A 19649-nucleotide genomic window follows, 5' to 3' on the forward strand; every position below is an offset into this window, starting at 1 on the left:
AATGGATCCAGGGCATCTTAGGAAAGCCTGGAAGTGGGATGAAGCCCAGATGTCCATTAAGCAGAAGGGAAAAGAAGGGAACCTCAAGAAGCTGGGGAAGAAAAACATTCTAGATCATCCCGAACAGAAGGTTCATTTGTATGATATATCGGCAAAACTGAAAAGGACTCCAAGTTAGTACGTTTCAAAGAAATGAATGGAGATAACTGTGCTGTCAGCAGTGTTGACATCACAAGGACAAAGGCAGTATTGTTTTCCCTTCTTTTCATAAGGTCCAATGCATTAAATAATGTGTCTTTTGTCATCAAATAATTGGGTAGCCGATCTAGGATCTGAAAACAAGTTTGTCCTACATCTAGAACTTGGACTAATGATCAAAGCTTGGACTTAAGTTTTAAGACTAGAGACAAAAACCAATTTGGGGCACATATTGTATCTCTGTGTAATGGCCGCCTTGAAAATACCCTAGCCTCGTGGCTTTCAGCTTGTGGGGGTGGAATGAGGCGGTGCTTCAATCCCCTGAGATGGCAAGATGGCATTTGGGGATATTCCAGTGAGTAGAGGATGCTCCTGGCATTGAGCCCTGAGTCCAGGGGTGCTAAACGTTCTCCATTACATAGAATAGTGCTGAATGAATGAATGGTTCCTTCATATGCTCATTAAGAGTACAGTTGAGCTGGATAAAAGGCACTAACATGAACAGTAAATCAGAAGCCCAGCATAGAAAACAGTGGGGACTTACTACTGGGAAAAGTTCAAGGTCCTGACGGGTGAGGTGTCTCCTCATGCCACGCTGTTGGGGAGGCAGCGGGGTTTCCATCCTGCTAGTGGAGGCACATGTAAAGGAATCACGGCAGCTGAGAGACAAGTGCTCTCATGAAACCGGGACCATGGAGGAGGATGCAGCCTCTCACGGCAGTATTCTTACACGGCTCTGTCGGAACATATTTCAGAGTCTTGTACACTGTGTGTGGTAAGAATTTGAATGAAGCAGAAGATTGAGAAGTTCATTAGCTGGTTATCTTAGTAAAGAAGGTAAGTACATCCTGCATTGAGGACCTGACCGGCCAAGAAAAGGGTATCAGAACCTTGGGGAAATGTCACCGGGACATGGTTTGTTGTGAAATATGTGAAGATAATGCCATGGGTAGGAGAGGAGTGGGAAACCAGGCAAAGACTGTGCCTCTGAGGGAAGGCCTCATGACTGGGGGAACCTGATGTCAAAAATGCAAAAAAAAAAAAAAAAAAAGCTAATGAAAACGGGATTTGGCAGGAAGAAAGTCCTTTGACCTTGGTAAGTCATGTGACCCAGAAGCAAGAGAAGTAAAGCCGAATTCTTAGCCTCACACTGCTGGACAAGCTGCGTGGGCGAGCCTGAGGCTTTCAAGCATAGGGATCAAGTCTTGTTCTTCTCTGCGTGTCCACCAGGCACAATATACATTTCTTTGTTGAATGAATGAATTGGAGACATTCCAGAAGTGAACTTGTTCTCAGGAATATGTACCGAGAGTTCAGTTGGGGATAACTTCAAGGTGTCAGTGGCAGAAAACAGCTGAAACAGGGAATTATATAGGTAAAATCTGTAAGTTGTTTTATCAAAGTGATTGTTTCTGCCCTCGTCATTCAACCCAAAATACATGAATGTTTTGGGCTATGATGTTTGTGACCGTATGGAATGATACTGACACTTGCATGTGTGCGTGTACAAACTAGTAGTATGCCTGACTCATTTGGTCTATTCATGTGGAAATTTCTTAAAAGTAATGGATTCTGCAAGGTTTGGGGAAAACTCTTTGAAGTGCTTACGTGAAAACTGTACTTTCTACTCATAGTTTGAGCTGGGGTTTGAAAAGAGTAAATTTGGCTTTCTATTTGCTGGGTCTGTTTTCCATCCTTTTCTTAGACATTAAAGTGACTTGTAATTGCCACTCTAACTGAATCCTGGAAGAATGACAGTGATTCACAAGTGTTGGTAAAGTGCTGCTGAAATCTGGAATGTATTTACTGCAATTGTTTGGACTGTCTAACATCAGACCTTCATTGGATGTGACAGAATAGAGTAGAATAGGAAGAAAAGTTAGAGCATTTCTAAGTGGCAACAGCATTTTTTAGGAGTTGTTAAGCAAGAAGCTGGAAGCAAAATGACTTTTAGAAATATAGGATTCCAGCATAAATTCACTTTTTAAAATGCCTTTAGCTCCAGGAAAATATAGGTCATGGTATAAAAGCCAGAGAGCTTTGGTCTCTCTCCCCCTCTCTACTGTTGACATAACATAGTGGTATAATCTGCTATCCCCAAACTCTGAAGACATGTAATTTTACCCACTTTACTGCCATAGTCTGTCACCCACACCACCCTGGGGCTAACACTACACGGGTGCATTATGGGAAGGCTTCCCCATCTTCTGAAGTGTCAGCTATTGGCCGTTGCTTCAGGGAGAATGAGAAGCTTGATGTATGTCTTTCTGTTGGAGTGACAAGCTTTGTGAATCTCCTGTCCATGTTTCTTATTTTAACTTTCAATTACACGTGTAAAAAAAATCTAAAAAAATGAAAGCCCCTTCATTGTTCTTCCATGATGCCCATTCCAGTGCCCCAGAAATAAGGGCTAACAATTTGGTGTGTCATACTGTTGCTTTCAGATTTTGATTTGAACATAGGTGCCTAGAGCTTATATTCACTAACATTCTGTGTGCAGTAGTGTCAGAACACCATCATGGTGTCGTTCTAAACAGCAGGTGGGGAAATCCAGCTTTTGTGTTTTATCCATCGTAATTATATCTGTGTATATATACCCCGCAGTGGTGGCAAGCACATGACCTCTGGGTTCTATGCAGTCCCAAAACATATTTTGTATGGCTTGTCCAGTGATTTTTTAAAATCTGTGAATCAGTTGCCAACATTTGAAAATCAGGATATTTCACATAAAAATCTGGGGTCTGGCTAATCTTGAAAAATAGGAAGATTTGCAACCCTGAAGACACTTTAATGTGAGGCAACAATTGCCTAGAGGTGCATAGAAGCAGCCCCTACAGACACAATATGCCACTTGCCACACGCCCAGCTTCTCCCAGTTGTATTACACTTGACCAGCTGCACTTGTTTGCATTATCTACTGGTCCGTATAAATATATGGAATTGAGTTTGCAACTCTGATCACTGAGAATCAGATTTGAGAACTGAAAATGTTATGGATAGGGTGACCATCTAAATAATTGTCCAAATTAGAACCCTTTGGAATTAAAAGGGGTGCTATTAATAATTACACCAGGACAACAGGCATAAACCAGGACTGTCCCAGACAAACCAAGATGTATGGTCTCCCTATTTATGGATCTCTTCATTCAACCGCTTCATTTGACTCATGAGAAAATTGAGTCCTAGAAAGAGGAAGTAATCTGTCCGTAGTGGTCACCAAGTAAACTGATGTCAAAGCTGCTTTCAGTACCTGACTCCCAGCCAGTCTACTGCTTACTCCAATAGAATATGCTCTATATAATATGTGTGAGTACCATATCCTCCTTGAATGTATGGATTTTTTTATAGTTAATTATTATCACATAGCTAATTTCCTGTGAGAAATTATATGCAAATCGATAGCTTATATCATCAATAACATTTCTGTTATGAATGTAATTAATGATTTGGGCTACAGCACATATAGGGATGTTTAAAACAGTGGTAGGCTTGAGAACTAGAGAGTAAACACAATAAAAGCTTCTCATTTTACTATATACAGTAAGATATATTTAGAAGTACTAATCTGTCCATATTAAAAAAAAACACCATTAAGTAAGCGTCTGATAACTGCTTTGCTAAAAGCACAGTATATTGACTTTTTTTTTAAATATTCACTTCTTGATCATTGGCTGTTGGCTGTAATTAATACTAATTATGCCTTTAAGAGATGTCCAAGATCCCAAATCCTTGACCACCTGTCTATTGCCTTGTTGAACTTCCAAGAGATATTTGTACAGAGAACATTCCATGTGAGACCAACGCATGCTCTTAATCACTTGCTTGGACTTTGGCCCCAAATCCCTGTCTGGTCGCCTATCCTAGGAAAATGGACTAGACCACGTGTGAGCCTTGGGGAGCCTCCTAACCTTTCATGTTGGCTTAGGCCAAAGGCTAGCCCATCTCTCCTTCAAGAAGCCCTTTTCCAATGACCTACTTGGCTCCCACTTGACTTTCCAAGAGACCTTGCAAGCACCAAACCACTCTTACCGTGTCAGCTGCACAAGATGGAAGACAGAAAGAAGGAAACCCTTCTTGCCAAAACCTAAAACAGAGCTAACTTCAGGACTTCCCTGGCGGTCCAGTGGTTAAGACTACGAGCTTCTACTGCAGGGGGCATGGGTTTGATCCCTGGTTGGGAAACTAAGATCCCACATGCTGCATGGCGTGGCCAAAAAAATAACTAAATAAAAAATAAAACAGAGTTAACCTAGTGGCCCACTCCATGCTTTCTTTTCCTTGGAATGTACTCTGGTACTGATTAACTTTTCAAATGTGGGACCATGACCCATGCAGGAGACATGACTGGGACACATTTTACCACACTGGCCTTGTATAGTTGAGGAGAGCCAAGAAAAATAAAGTGAGCAAAGAGCCCTTTTACCTGACTCCCTAACACCTTGCCCCTGCTGCAGCATCCTCTCCTAGCGCCTCGGAAGAACTTCTTTTTCTTTGACTTTTGTCAGAGCTGCTTTTCTATGGGGTGATTTGATAGAGGAGAGGATCAGTGACCAACTATGACCTTTAGACTCAAAATATAAACCACACACATGGGTAACTTTTTCTCTAATGCACCTCAACAAACTTCAACAGGAAAAGTTTTCTAATGAACCAAAGAGACCAGACCCCTAGAGGTGTGTTTTCTAATAGTGATGTGTGGCTACAGAGCCTTTGAAGTATTAATATTTTGGCTACATTGGTACAAGTAAAAATATTATGAAGGTAATTTCATCTTTTTTTTAAAAAAAAACTATTTTAATGTGATTACTAGAAAAGCTAAAATTACTGGTCGCTCACATTATATTTCTACTGGACAGAGCTGTGCTAGAAGCGTATGTCATGCCCATAAGTGAAGTAAGATTCAGTTGCAGGCTTAGGAACCATAGTGACCGTTTGCCATCACCAGCCTCAAAGGAAGCGAGTTTGCTAGTTGTTTCCTAGTGCAACTTGTTTCTTAGCAAGGCTGCACTGTGATAGAGAGAACCTGGTACAGGGCAGAAGTCCTATTACAGCCTTTATATTTACGTGGATATGAGAACATGGTGGAAGCATTCAGCACTTCTTTCTATATAAACCGGGCTAGTTTTTAAAAGGACTAACCTCCTCCCCAACCTCTTCCAGTGTGTTGTTTCCTGCACAGCTCTTTGCTTCTCAGAGCCCCGAGGGGCACCTGTTCTGACACCAGCCCTTAAGCTTCTGTGCCATATCACGCAGAAGGCACTTGGGTCCATACCATGCCAGCTGTGGGTGCCGTATGGAAAAGCCATACCATATACATATGTACAGAGTATTTCTGAAGCCAGAAGGAGTGTCGAAGAGTGTATAACTGATCTAGCTTTATCATTTCCTTGCCTTTGAAAACTTTAATCATTGAAATATCTTTAGGCTATAAATAGAATCATGTAGGGAGATAACTCTGAGTTAAAACCAAATATGTACTTTTGTTTTTATATGGACATGGGACTGTGTATGGATGTACGAAAATGTAGGTTGAACGTTTGGATACAGACGGGTTTGACTTTCCAATAATATACGTGGAGTAGGATGTATAAATGAATGGAGATGGTATACGTCAGTCTGCTCAAGCAGGTTTTTTCATATTTGAAGCAGAGATTTCCTCCTTCTATAATAGTTGGAGAGAAATGTCTGTTTCTGCTTCTGCCTGGTTTAGGTGCAGAGTTCTTAGATGGCTGCCAAAGATTGATGGAGAAGCTCATTCTCTTGACTGAGCCCAGCCTTGGTGACGTGCATCTCAGAACACAGACAGCATGGATCAATGGCCCCATGTAGGGATGGTGCTAACTGGAGCTAGGCTTCAGGCTGTGTTTTTCCTTTGGAGTAACCTCTTTACTTCTTCTTTTCCTTCCACTTCTTTTAGGCAGGACAGGGCTGCTTGCTGATCTCTTGCCCAGTTTTGCTGTGGAGATTATGCCAGGTATTCAGTCATTTAACTCTGTATTTGCTTAATTTGCTATCCCTCCATCTGTCTTGCTTCTGCATTAGTTACTAATTGCTCCTTTAATTTATCTGTACATTTGTCTATATATGTCTGTGGTATTCTCCAGGATGAAATTAAGCCCATTGGAAGAGCCTTCAAATTGTATTTCTCCTGTTACTAGGCCCTAAAAGAATAATGGTAATTAAAAATAGGCTGAGATGGGGACCCAGTCCTTCAGTGTCAGGTATGCAGGCCTTTTTGCAATCTCAGTATCTCAGCTGCACCCAGATAGCTATAAGTATCCTTAACGGAGTGGTTATTAATCTGCATTCCTTATTCCCTAAGTTTTATGTTTACCCATTCATTAGTGTACAACCATGTTACTCTGAATTGCCTTTTATAACTTTATCAAAACATTTTTTCAAACCTTATGAAAGCTATGCACCCCTCCTCCCTTGAAAAGTACACATTTAGAGATCTACATTGCTTTGTATACAATTTCAGGGGCTGCTTGGCCCCCTAATTCCCTGGGGTCCATGGACCCTATCTCAAGGACACCTGCACCAAATGTACACCTCTTTTTATGTAGCTTCTGTTGGACATACCAGCTAGACAAGCCAACATCAGTTTGATGCTGCACTATAGCCCATCGTGGAAGGAGGATTAGAGAGAAACAAGAATGAACTATGGGAGAGGACATAACCAAAGGCAGGGAATAGGAAAGGATATGATTCAGCCTTGCTTTGGAGAGCTTCTGCCAAAGGGTTAAGAGCTGCTTAATAACTGAGAGCAAAAGAGAGAAACAAGATAATCCTGGCGATTGGTTTTGACTTGATTCAGGTTTTAAGAAGCATGCAGAGTCTTCACAGTTGAGCTTCACTAATTATTCTTCCGTGAATTCTCCTGATCCTTTCCCATGAGCTGGCCAACCCAAATACAGACATTCTTTTCACCGATGTCGATCCCAAGGACGCAAATAGATATTTCTTGGTGATCCGCCTTATCCAGAGTTCCATCAATTTGTACGCATTTGCTCATCACAAAGAAAAACACTGTTACACTGCATTGCTTCATACTAGATGTTATATCCCACAGTCCCGAGGAAAAGTTACTGTATTTTTCATATCTGGTCCTGGTCTCCCGAATTTCTCTCCCTTTTGACTCCAAGAATCCTTTCATGGATAACATTCTTTGTTTCTCCAAGGGAACCTGCCAGTCTTTTATCCTTGACTGCCTGACCCAAGTTGTAGCCACCATACCACACCTCTCATCTAATCCTCAGGGCCCATATCTATCTCAGGCCGCATTGTGTTATTATGTCAGTGCTAAGGCACAGGCCAAAGCCCTCATCTATCTACTGTCCTCAGCAAAAATGTTCTCCAGAACATTCTAGCTGGGTACAAGGCCTTCTCACTTCCTGAATAGAGGGTGACCTGGTTATTTTGAATGTATTTCTGATGGGTGAGTGAGGAGGACCATTCAGGAAACGTAAGTTGTTTGTTTCCTCCCTGAGGAAATTATGTTCTAGACAAAGGTCAAATAACTTTATCATGATCACAAAACCCTTTATATAACCAAAATAGCATATTCGCAAGCTCCAACTGAATGTTCCATTTCACTGAAGGAATATTTAATAACTAAAATTCAAACAAAACAATGTGTACTTGAAGTTGATTGCAAAGGGATTTTTGGTAGATGGTTTTCAATCAAAATGAATTGCTTTAATCTTTTGCTTTGAAAGGAAATCATGGCTCATTCCAGTCCTTCCCAGCCCCCGCCCCCAGTGGGACATTGGATCCTATAGCCAAGTCCCAAAAGCATGACATCAGGTCACCCCGGGGCCACAGTCATTTTTAACTAAGCCAGATGGATTGGTTTCCTTTCTCTTAATCTCTTGGATGGGCAAATGATTTAAATTCACGTTCAGCCTCTGGCAGAGCAGTGAAAATAGCAGACGTTAACAAACATGGTCAGATATACACGTGAGAGCCTTCCCAGTCATCCCAGTCCTGAGCCACTTTAGTCCGTGGTCATGCTGGCTGTGTAGCGCGGTCAGCTGGAGTGTGATCAAACCATTCTTGGGGAACAGGGACAGGATCTTCTCTTCGGAGCCTAAGTCTCTAGTTTTCTTTAGCAAAGGGTTTTGATCTCAGCACTGATGCTGAGTACAGGAAAGATGTTAAGAGGCATTCAGTAGGGAACACAGATGAATACACAAGGGACCACCTAAATATGTTCTGATTTAGACCATCTAGACATAGAGAACTTTTTCTCAGGACTTAACACTTTTAGGGACAAGATTAACTTGGCTACAAAACATACGAATTCACAGAACCCACCATTTAATAGCTCAGGAAGCAAAGCTCCCCTCTACCTAGCCAGGAATCTCTGCTCTTGTCCCATAGGTGTTCTTACACTACAGTTGGTAAGGTAAGCCCTTTTTCCAGGAAGGGGCCCTGAACCTCCCGCATCACTTTGTACTGGTCATTGTGTGTGCTCAGTATGACCCCGGTAACCTTCCTTGCTGTCCACGCCCCGGCCCTGGGAGGGTCTGCACTTCTCACTCTCAGAGTTCCTCCTTAGTCTGCGGGCTCCGTGCCCTGTTATGAGATACTGTCTTCCCCCAGGTCCCTCCCACTCACTCATCTCACAGGGAGGCACTGGTGAGAGGGGGCCTGTCCCGGCGGGGGGCCGCCTCGAGTGTGGGTTTCTCTGTGCGTCCTTCCAGAGTGGGTGTTTGTTGGCCTGGTGACCCTGGGAGTCTTCCTCTTCTTCGTCCTGGTGGGGATCTGCTGGTGCCAGTGCTGTCCTCACAGCTGCTGTTGCTACATCCGCTGCCCATGTTGCCCAGATTCCTGCTGCTGCCCGCAGGCCTGTGAGTAGAGTGATGAGTGTGGAGATGTAGAGTGATCAAAAGAAATGTCACCTCGCCATCAGACAGCTACATGCCCTGAGCGCCTTCTCCACCGCCTCTCCTTCCACCCCAAAAGCGATCGTTCCAGACTCTCCTCTGCTGGGAGCCCCCAGCTTCCTGAGATGACCATTCTTGTTTGCCTTCTCACCTACAGGCACCTCTCCATGCTTCTGATTTACACCTATCACCCCTGCATTTGGAATCCTCACTGACACTATTGCTGAAAGGAAGGGCAGGTTCAGGATGGTGAGGTTGCGGGGTAAGGCTTTTGCCCTCTCCTCGGGCATCCAAACTAGAGAAAACCTTCTCTGATCATGCCTCGTGCGTGCAGAGAACTCCTCCTTTTTACCAACAGCGTGTGCAAACCACAGCCTTTGGGTCCCATCCAGACACAGATGAGTTGTATTTACTCCTATGACAAAATGGTCCACAAAGGAACTAGTGCTCCTTTGGGCATTCACAATTTTACCTCCCTGGCCAAGCCCATATAGGCAGTAAGTTTGGCACCCTGCCATAAACATCTTGAAGGAGAGAGACACAATGTATATCTTTCATATCCTTAGGAACACAGCAGTTTCCACGCGAGGAGTCAGATTGTCTGCTCTGCTTTTGAGCTCACAGAGCGGGGCCGTGTGTCAGCACATAGCTGGCTTTGCCTCTCTAGAAGAGGTTGGGAGCCTCCTGGAAGCAGCTCTGGGCAACCCAGTGCTAGGCCTCCTCCAGAGGGGCTGAGGCAGCCTACAGCAACATGGTTAAGAGTGGGCTGCTGCTGTCACAGGGGAGGCTGCTGTGACAGCTCCCAGCACTGCTTAATTACTCAGTTGCCAGGTACTACTAAACACTGTAATTCCTTATGTCATCGCTGGAGGAGTCCAAGAGAGTGGGGGAGAGGGGTTCCGATGAATCAATTCAGGACTAGTAGAACACACACACACACTCACACACACACGCACACACGCCCGCGCATACATCCAGGAGCTCCCTTAAGCACACCCTCAGGAATTTTTGGTGTGAGGGTTGTGGAGGGTGGGATGATGTAATCTCTCTTGCTCTTCATCTCCCTCCACAGTGTATGAAGCAGGGAAAGCAGCAAAGGCCGGGTACCCTCCCTCTGTCTCCGGTGTCCCCGGCCCTTACTCCATCCCCTCTGTCCCCTTGGGAGGAGCCCCCGCATCTGGCGTGCTGATGGACAAGCCGCATCCACCTCCCCTGGCACCAAGTGACTCCACTGGAGGAAGCCACAGTGGTAAATCTAGTTCCCGACTGCCCTGCCCCATGCTCCTGTCTGGCTTCCACTCTGGTTCCTTGCTGCTGAGAACCATCTGTTCAGTGACGCTTCTTTGGACAATGATTATCTCCATTCTGGAAACGGGAGCCTGCCAGCTTTGTCAGATATCTCCTGGAATGCGTGCCAGGCTTTCCAAGGGCTGCAGGACATAGCTGCCCCTTGCTTTCTTCCCAGGCTCCTCAATAACTAAAATTATAAGAAAAAGAGGCAAGGTGTACCCCTTGCATGTTGATCATTCAATTAATAAATAGTTATCTCTTCCCTACCTAGTGCTCAGGACTCTACCAGGTACTGTGAGGAACACTCAGACGTGTAGGACAAGGTTTGTCTAACAAGCAGTGTGGCCCAGCCAGGGAAAGAAAATGGACTTTTAGTGGGACAGTTAGATGCTAAAGCGTATGGTACTGGCAGTTCGAAGGAGAAAGAGCTGGGATGGTTACAAAGTCTTCAGGGAAGAGGGGAGATTAGAGATGGGCCTAGAGGAATGAGAAGGATTAGGAAAGCAGAGACACACAGGCCAGCATGGTGGAAGCCCGGAGCTAAAAGAACACAGTGTGTGTATTTGACAGTGTCTAGCTTGTCTGTCTGACTGCAAGACAGTGGAAGAATATGGTGGAGCCAGATTAGGGAGGGCCTTGAAACCCCTCCCAGAAGAGCTGGGGCTTGGTGCCATAGCAAATGAGATCCACTGCAGGCAGGTTCCTGAGTGGAGAGGTGACATGTTGACAAAGCACGTGGTAAGTAGGAGCGAGTAGAATCAGAGACCTTGAGCTGAGGTGTGATTGAAGTGGGACATGTGAGTGTCTGGATTATGATGGAGACAATGGGCGTTGAAATGAGTGGACGAATCTGAGAGATGCTTTGAAAGAGCAAGCAGTTAGATGTTCGGAGGCTTCAAAATGAGCCCAGTTGTCTAGTGGTGCCTATCCTAGACAGAAATGAGGTAACTGGTAAGGAGAGTGTATTTGGATGAAGATTAGCCCCACTGAGGGCATGATGAATTCGAGGTTATAGGCAGGGGTAGAGGAGTACAGAGACATTAAAATGTAGCCTACTGGAGGCATCTGAACAGGACTACAGAGTAGTAAAGGTTAGAACTGTGTATGTAGTATGTTTAGGAGGTGATTTTTAAATCCCTAGGTGTGAATGAGCCGCTAGGGTTGATGAAACAGACATTTCTCCCCTGGAGGTATCTGGACAGCCTTCAGTGGGGAGCAGGGAAGAATGTCTAGTCCATTTAATGAACTGTCAATGCTCCACCCTGGAAGGAGTGGATATCCTCAGTGAGTAATTGGTATGTGTGTTTTTTCTCTCTCAGGAACTATTAGCAGGATTCTGATGTCTGAGACTGGAAATGAGTCACAGACTGAGAAGTAAAAGTTAATGATCAAGGACACACAGGGTATTAGAGAGATAAATACAATACAGTCCATTTCCCCAAAGGATGGAGTGGGCAAAAGAGGCATTAATAGGACTTGTCTCATGCTCTGTTTGCAGCTTGCCTTTCCCCCTCCAATCTTCTGTCTCCTTCCTTCCCATCATAACCCTTTCCCTCTTACTTTTTATTGAATGGATTCTCATAATAAAATGACTCTTATTCATAGAATGGCAAATACTTCTTCTCTCCTGTCTTCAGCCTGTTTCCAGTTCCTGCTTTTGCATATGCAGTTCAGTCATTTGGGCTCCATCCTGCGATACTAACCAACTGCAATTAGAAGTGGCTTAAAAAATAGAAAAAAAAATTATTTCACATAGCAGGAAATTCCAAGGTAAGGTGGTTCTGGGGTTGGTTAATGGAACAGTTCAGGTGGCATCACTGTAGGACCTAGTTCTTTCCATCTTCTGTTCTGGCATCCCGAGTGCATCCTCTGTCCTCCCGGGCTGGCTCCCCTCCAGATTCCGTAATGACTGCCAGCGTCCCAGATGCTAAATGCATTCAGAGACGGAAAAGTTATGCTCCTTCCTTGTGCTCCTTTTCTCAAGAGTGAGGAAAACCTTTCCAGAAGCCTCTTCCCCTTCCAGCAGACTTCTCCATGTCATTTTATTGGCAAGAATTGTGTCCTGTCTCCATTCCTAAACCAGATTGGCTTGGACCAACCAAGACTCATCTCTTAGGCCACAACGCCTATTCACCTTGGAAATGAACAAAGTCAGGATTCTGTCAGCAGGGGAAAAGGGGAGAATGCACAACCAGCGCCGGCCAAGCTAGTCCGGCTCAGGTTATCATTTTCTGGCTCGTTGAGTCAGGAGTGAGTTCTTCGTGATCCTCACTGGGCACATTTCTGTACTCATGGTACCGTGGCCAGAATTACTGATGGCATTTGGCTATTCCTCCTTTAAGAAAAGTGGCTTAAGCCACTGTTCCATGTAAATTGTCCTTTAAAGAATGTCACAAGTGTTAAGAAATGCTGATTTATAAAGATGTAAATTTAGCCTATTTTTTATTTTTATGCTACTTCAATTTTAGGGTAATCATCTAGCAACAGTAATTTTTCAAATTACATTTGTACACAATACTCTTTTGAACACTCCGTGTAGTTGAAAAGACATCTTTGATGAGCTACGTATAGTATAGCCAGTTAGTTACCGAATGGGCAAGAGGTAAGAGGCACCCTGATTCCTTCTCCCATTCTTCATAGCGGCTACCTGCTATGTGTGTTTGTTACCTGTGTTACAAAAAAAGATGACTGTCTCCTCCTGTCCTGCTCTGGGGCCATCCCCTTCAGCTTTGTCAAGGGTCTCTCTTTGCTGAACCTCCATACCCCACCCCATTCCCACCTCACGTCTTTAGCCTTTCCTTCCTATCAGCGTTCAGAACACACCCGGATCTCTCCCATTAAAATACAACAATTTGCAAAAACCCTATAGTCCTCTGATGCTACTTCCCTATCCACGTTATCCTCTTCACAGCCAAGCTCCTTGATAGAGTTTTGAATCTTTAATGTCTCCATTTCCTCTCCTCAGCTAACTTCTGTCTTGCTATTGCTTTCACCACTCCAAAGACCAGCGCTTGCCAAGATCGCCTTATTGCTAACTCGAATGGATGCTTCTCAAAGCTTGCCCCCTTGACTTCTCAAAAGCTCTTGCCACCCCTGACAACGCACTCATATTTCTTTGCCCTCCTCAGCACTGTACTTTGGAGTTTTTCCTACCGTTTTCACTATATGCTGGCTGTTCTTTCTCTGCACATCCCCCAGATGCTGGTGCTCCTGTTTGTGCAAGGTCCTCTCTCTGGGGAATCGTATCTAGTCCATGGCGTCAGTCATCATCTATATGCTGATGACTGCCAGTCTTTATCTCCGTCCTCTCTCCTGTTCCTCAGTCCCATATATCCACCTGCCTTCTGAACATACCCACCTTAATGTACTACAGGCATTTCCAGCTCAACATCTATCTAGGAAATGGAATTAATCTGCTGTTTCTCAACCTCAAACCAACTCCTATATTTCTTATTTTCGGTGGATGGCACCGTTATCTACTTAGTAGCCCAAACCAGAAGCAGGGGCTTGATCCTTATCTCTTCCTCTCCCTCACTTCTCTCATCCAACTGGTCACCAAGTCCTTCAGATTGGACCTCAAAATAACCTTGAATTGGTCCATCTCTACTCAACTATCCTAGTCATTGCCACCATCATCTCCCACCTTGATTAATGCAATTATCTTTTCCCTTGCTTGAATCCATTTTATTTTCACATCTACCTGGTCTCCACTCATCCTTCTTGCAAAAGAATTGAATAGGCAAGTAGGGTTCTGAAATGTCATTTTTCAAACTAATAAGGATGTGTGTCTATATATATGCCTACTGTATGTATACAGAGATATGCAAATTTTAAGCATCACTTCTCCCACAACTGAGCTGCTGTCACCCTGGGGGTGGAATCTGGCAGCTGTTCCATTATCCATAAACAGCCTTCCTTAGCTTATTAAGATAGGACGGGAAGAACAAGGCTATATCCATGGATATCTGCCTTACAGACTTCTTTTGCAAGTTTTACAAATCGGATTTGGCTTTAAAGGGGAAATTAGCTGAAAAATAGTTGAGCCTTAATTGGGTCAGAAGTATCAACTCAAATCTTTTAACAATAAGAAGTTTTGAAATTATAGCTTGGCATCAAAATGAGTATCCCAATAGTCCCTCTCCAGTAAAAATCAAAGTTGGCAAGGCTAATAAATTAGAGGAGCTGAAGTATGAAAATCCACACCAACCAAAGGACTTGGACCAGACTGAACTTCAAAAGAGAAATAAATCACCCATCGACCCTAAACTGAAATATCACCAGGAAAAAAGTCATTTTCCAAAAAATGCTGGTCTTTGGCCAATAATGTAGTACATTTCTTATTAAAATATCAGCACGCATCAGAGAGTTCTCTGATCTTCAGACAAATTACAGATAAAAATCGGCTTGACACCATTCTATTTGTTTTCAAATCAAGAAAAATTTAATGAATGCGTACAAATCTCTCAAGGAGTTTATGGTCCAGCAGAGTGGTTTCTGGGGGCTTGTGAATGGAAATCAAATGAGTGACAAATAGAAAGGAGCCTATGATAAGACTGTTCTCTGATGCCAGCTCAGAGAAGGAAAAGTCTCATCTGCTCGGAGGATCAAGAAGGGTTTTCTGTGCTCCTGAGCATATACGTGACACAGAGCCAGGTTCTACCACGATGAGAGAATTAGTTATAGCGTGCCACCCATCGAATATACAGCTTTCAATTAAAAGAGGAAAACCAACGCCTCTTAAAGGGAGAAGTGCCTAGCTTTTTTAGCTACTGAAACCAAACGGATGGTGCCTCTAAAGTCTAAACATCAGTACTCTGCCTCTGTCCTTTTTGACAAAGTAGAGGGATTAAGATTTCTGAACTCATGAGCTGGTGTGACTTAGCAATCAAAGCTGAAAGGATCTAGTACAGTGGTGTCTCTTTACAATGCCAGTACTGAAAGGCGAAGCTGCCATTGTCATTTGAGGCTGTGAATAGTTACTGTAACTTTGCAGGGGCATGATAACTTGTGCATACATGATCAAATCTGTCTTGTAATGAGGAGTGCAATTTGTTATAATGACACAGAAAGCAATCTAAGCGCCAGTCCAAGTTGCAGTTAAGGGAGCAGTTTCCAGCTGCTGCTCAGGATGGCAGCCATCTCTCATTGCCAGGGGACAGTTGGTACATTGTTTCCTATAGCAATACTCTTCCCCCCTTTATCTCAGTATTACTGAATGTTTGCCATACAGTGCTTCACATATTAAGAATACCTAGATAAAGCCACAGCTGCAGGTAGAGTAGACCCTTCCCTAATGCCTATAAACATGCTCATTTTCTTTACTAAAAAATAATCATCAACAAAACAACAAAACTTACCTAAACCTTGCTGCTCCCTCAAGCTACCATTCAAGCCTTCCCCTTCCTGGTGAAAATTCTCCAACAAACCCATCACATGGCCTTTTCTGCCTTACTTGTAATTCTCTGTAATATAGTTTTTATTCCTGATTTTCATTCATTCATTCATTCATACAAACACATGTGTTTTGAGTGTCTGCAATGTGTCAGGTTCTATGCTAGGTGCTCAGGATGCAGAGATGAACAGAGAGAATTTGTCCTTGACCTCAGGAAGTTTACAATCTAGACAGGGAAACTACTGAAAATACTGTTTCTAAGGAAAGCATTAACCCTACCCCCAGCCCCAGGCTGGCACCAAGTCAGCTCAAGCAAACATTTAAGTGCATACTGTGTATAGAGCACCATCCTGGGCTTTACGCTGAGCTAGAATGACAAGCAGTCTTTTCCCTCAAGAATCTTTGGGAAGATTAGACATTTATACAAATCATTTGAAACCAATGAGAATATATTAAGGGCCATGATGAAAGTTCAAAGTAAATGATTTGTAAGTTAGGAGTGGGATAGAGAGAGAAGGGAGAGAACTTTTCTAGCTAGAGAAAAAGAAAGCCTTTTGGATGAGGTGTCATCTGAGCTGCCCCTAATAATTACAGAGAACTCAAAGTGCGCCACTGATTTGGTCTTTGTTGTCTCCTTTCTTTTTTCTTTTTCTTTTTGGTTTATATATTTGTCTTTCCCCTATGAGATTATTTAAAAGGTGAAAAGTATTAGCTGTATCTTACAGACATGAAAACTGAGTCCTGGATAGGTCACCACTTATTTGAGGTCCCTCAGTAAATCCAGCGGCATGCCTACAAGATGCCCAGTTCCCCATTTCCCAGCCCTGTGTTTCATCCATCAGACATAACTGCCTCAGAACAGACATAGCAGTTCCGTGGGATAATTGCATTTTAAGTGAACTGTCTGTACTATGTAAACACCTCTGCAGAGATGGAAGAGTGTGTAGCTTGATAAATAAAATCATTTCTGCTAATAATTGCTTCTGCATACGGATCATGGATCTAACCTCCGGGAGAAGGTGTACTAAAAAGCGTGTGCTGAGATTCATTAATTTTTTTTTAAGTAATTCCACAATTGGAGCTGAATGTGGACTGCCCATCCTGTTCTCATATAGAAAACCAGTGCACCTGCAAATGGATGTGTGGGCGTCTTCCCAATCTTCAATGCCAGGGCTGTGATTAGAGTCTGTGGAAGATATTTTAATCTTCCACGTACATGCTTGTGTGGGGGGCTCTGTCCACAGCCGGGGTAACATGACCAGAGTACAGAAAGCAGGATTTTCTCCAGAGGTGCATGCAGTCGTATGGTTTCTTTATGGTATTTGCCCTACTCTGGGAACAGAGAATATTGGAGGTGGGTCATTTGCTTCCATCCCACTGTACAGTCCTGATGGGCTGTCAGGTAGGACCGTGCCTCAGATGACACTGCCTATGGCACACCTAAGAGCATTTTCTACTCTGGGCTCTTCCTTTTTGTCTTCCTCTCCTATCTCTCCATACTGTCTCTGCTCCTAGACTCCAGAGAGGCAAGATGCCCAGTATGGTTGGGCTTCAGTCAGACTACATGGTTCCGGTCCCAGAACTACCACTTATTCCTGAGCAAGTTATAAAACCTCTCTGAACCAAAGTGTCCTCAACCATGAAATGTGGCTACTAACAGTTAACTTCCTCATGTAGTTGTGAGGAATCAGTGTCCACGTAGAGCATTTAGCACAGTACCTAGCACTTTTCAGTGCCCAGTTAAGTGTTGTCTATTACCCTTATTGTTCTGTCCCCATCCCATTCCTTTCACTCTTTCTTGTTTTCTCTTTCTCTTATCTGTGAAGATTGGACCTGCCCGTTTCTGATCACCCTTGGGGCTGGTATTGGACTCGACTGATAAGTGACAGGGGGCTTCAACAGCCTTTGCCCCTGACAATATGAGTGATGGGAATGTAGGAGATGGTATTATCTCTCATGCTTTGGTTTTGTTTTTTATTAAGCCCTGAAAATAACACCTGCCTGTAACCACATAGCAGCAGGTTGAATTAATCATGTCAAAAATATGGTAATCCCTTTCCTAAGAGGAAAATGCTAAAGAAATAATAATGGAACCATAATAGTAATCCATGTATTTTGCATTTTATTTTGTACTAATATGTATAAAGCCTACAATCTAATATTAGCTCTTATGCATCACCTAGTTATGGAATTTTTGCACAATCTCCCAAGCAACTAGAGGCTTTTAGGCCACCTGTGTCAAGGTCCCTGACGTTTGGGTATCTGTTTTAAAGCTACATGTGCTTCCACCAGGTGAAGGTATGAACCTCAGACTGTAGAGTGATCTGCGGCCCTAGTCTAGAGAGTGGTCTTTTTGTAGTGTGAGTGTACTCCCCCAAACTTTGAGAAGATGAGCTTTAAGTAGAGCTATAAGAGGTCAGGAGGTAGGAAGCAGAGGTTAACAAATGACTAAAAATATACTGTAATAGAATTTTGTTGTTGACCTGCCGATCCTCCATTCTAATAGAACCATCTGATAAAGGGGATCTGGAGTATGGTTCCATATATAGAACTACAGGTTACGATTTCTGGGTGATTTCAAAAAGAGTTGTTATTAGTGGGACCCATGTTTTCTACTTGGTAAAATAAATGGAAGCTGTCTTCTCCTGATTTTTTTCACCTCACCTTCTTGTCTGTTTCTCAACAGTTCGCAAAGGTTACCGGATCCAAGCTGACAAAGAGAGAGACTCCATGAAGGTCCTATACTATGTCGAGAAGGAGCTGGCTCAGTTTGATCCAGCCAGAAGGATGAGAGGCAGATGTGAGCATCTGTTAGTTTTACGTGATCTGTGCATTGTGCTAAAGGGGATTTGGGGGTGACCATACGTGGGCAGGCCTGAGCTTTCAGGGTCAGAACTAGTAGGGGTGCTGGTGATACCACCCTAAAGAAAGTAGCTTTGAGTACATAGAGGAAAGAAAAAAGGGATTCTGGTATGAAAAATAGAGCAATCACAGGGAACTATATTCAGTATCCTGTAATAAACCATAATAGAATTTAAAAAAAAAAAGAGCAATCATGTACCATCTTGGTTCCTGTTGTGTCTCTCCATGGGGCAGTCAGTACTGCTGGGGCCGTGCAATCCTGGGGTTGGAAATATTTTATTAAAACAGCCTTTCCCTACTACTCCCTTTAAAATATATTCAAAATAATGACCTAGGATGTGGAAGCTTGAGTATCAGTTTTTTCCAACATGAAAGGCCCTAGCATTGAACGACAGTCCAGCTGCCCGACTTGCCGTTATCAGTGAAAGTGAAAGAGCAAGTCTGCCAAAGAAATGAAGTTAAGTCAGAGAGAGAAAGACAAATACTGTATGCTAACACATACATATGGAATTTAAGAAAAAAAAGGGTCATGAAGAACCTAGGGATAAGACAGGAATAAAGACACAGACCTCCTAGAGAATGGACTTGAGGATATGGAGAGGGGGAAGGGTAAGCTGTGACAAAGCGAGAGAGAGGCATGGACATATATACACTACCAAACGTAAGGTAGATAGCTAGTGGGAAGCAGCCGCATGGCACAGGGAGATCAACTCGGTGCTTTGTGACCACCTGGAGGGGTGGGATAGGGAGGGTGGGAGGGAGGGAGACACAAGAGGGAAGAGATATGGGGACATAAGTATATGTATAGCTGATTCACTTTGTTATAAATCAGAAACTAACACACCATTGTAAAGCAATTATACTCCAATAAAGATAAAAAAAAAGAAAGAAAGAAAGAAATCTCGTAAAAAAAGAGGCCTACATTCCTTTGAGATGCCCAGCAGCAGAGGCTGAGGGGCCAGCAAAGAGGCTGCCCCTCTTGTCCAAAGAACGTTTTAATTACTGAGTCTGTAGGTGTC

At 43.4% G+C, this 19649-nt stretch overlaps 2 protein-coding genes across 4 annotated transcripts in view; one reads left to right on the top strand and one right to left on the bottom strand.

Annotated features, from left to right (window-relative positions):
- The window catches only part of MAEL (maelstrom spermatogenic transposon silencer), a 143727-nt gene that overhangs the window by 119382 nt on the left and 4696 nt on the right, over window positions 1-19649 (bottom strand). The gene's annotated exons all lie outside the window — the stretch shown is intronic.
- The window catches only part of ILDR2 (immunoglobulin like domain containing receptor 2), a 42140-nt gene that overhangs the window by 14956 nt on the left and 7535 nt on the right, over window positions 1-19649 (top strand). The window contains exons 4-7 of the mRNA XM_027086458.1: window positions 6116-6172; window positions 8904-9050; window positions 10159-10335; window positions 18455-18568. Of these exons, the coding sequence (XP_026942259.1) occupies window positions 6116-6172; window positions 8904-9050; window positions 10159-10335; window positions 18455-18568 (495 nt within the window). The remainder of the gene's footprint in view (window positions 1-6115; window positions 6173-8903; window positions 9051-10158; window positions 10336-18454; window positions 18569-19649) is intronic.

The sequence above is a fragment of the Aethalodelphis obliquidens genome, unplaced genomic scaffold (genome assembly GCF_003676395.1).
Source record: "Aethalodelphis obliquidens isolate GAN/ISIS:26980383/991018 unplaced genomic scaffold, ASM367639v1 scaffold55, whole genome shotgun sequence".
Taxonomy (NCBI): Eukaryota; Metazoa; Chordata; class Mammalia; order Artiodactyla; family Delphinidae; genus Aethalodelphis; species Aethalodelphis obliquidens.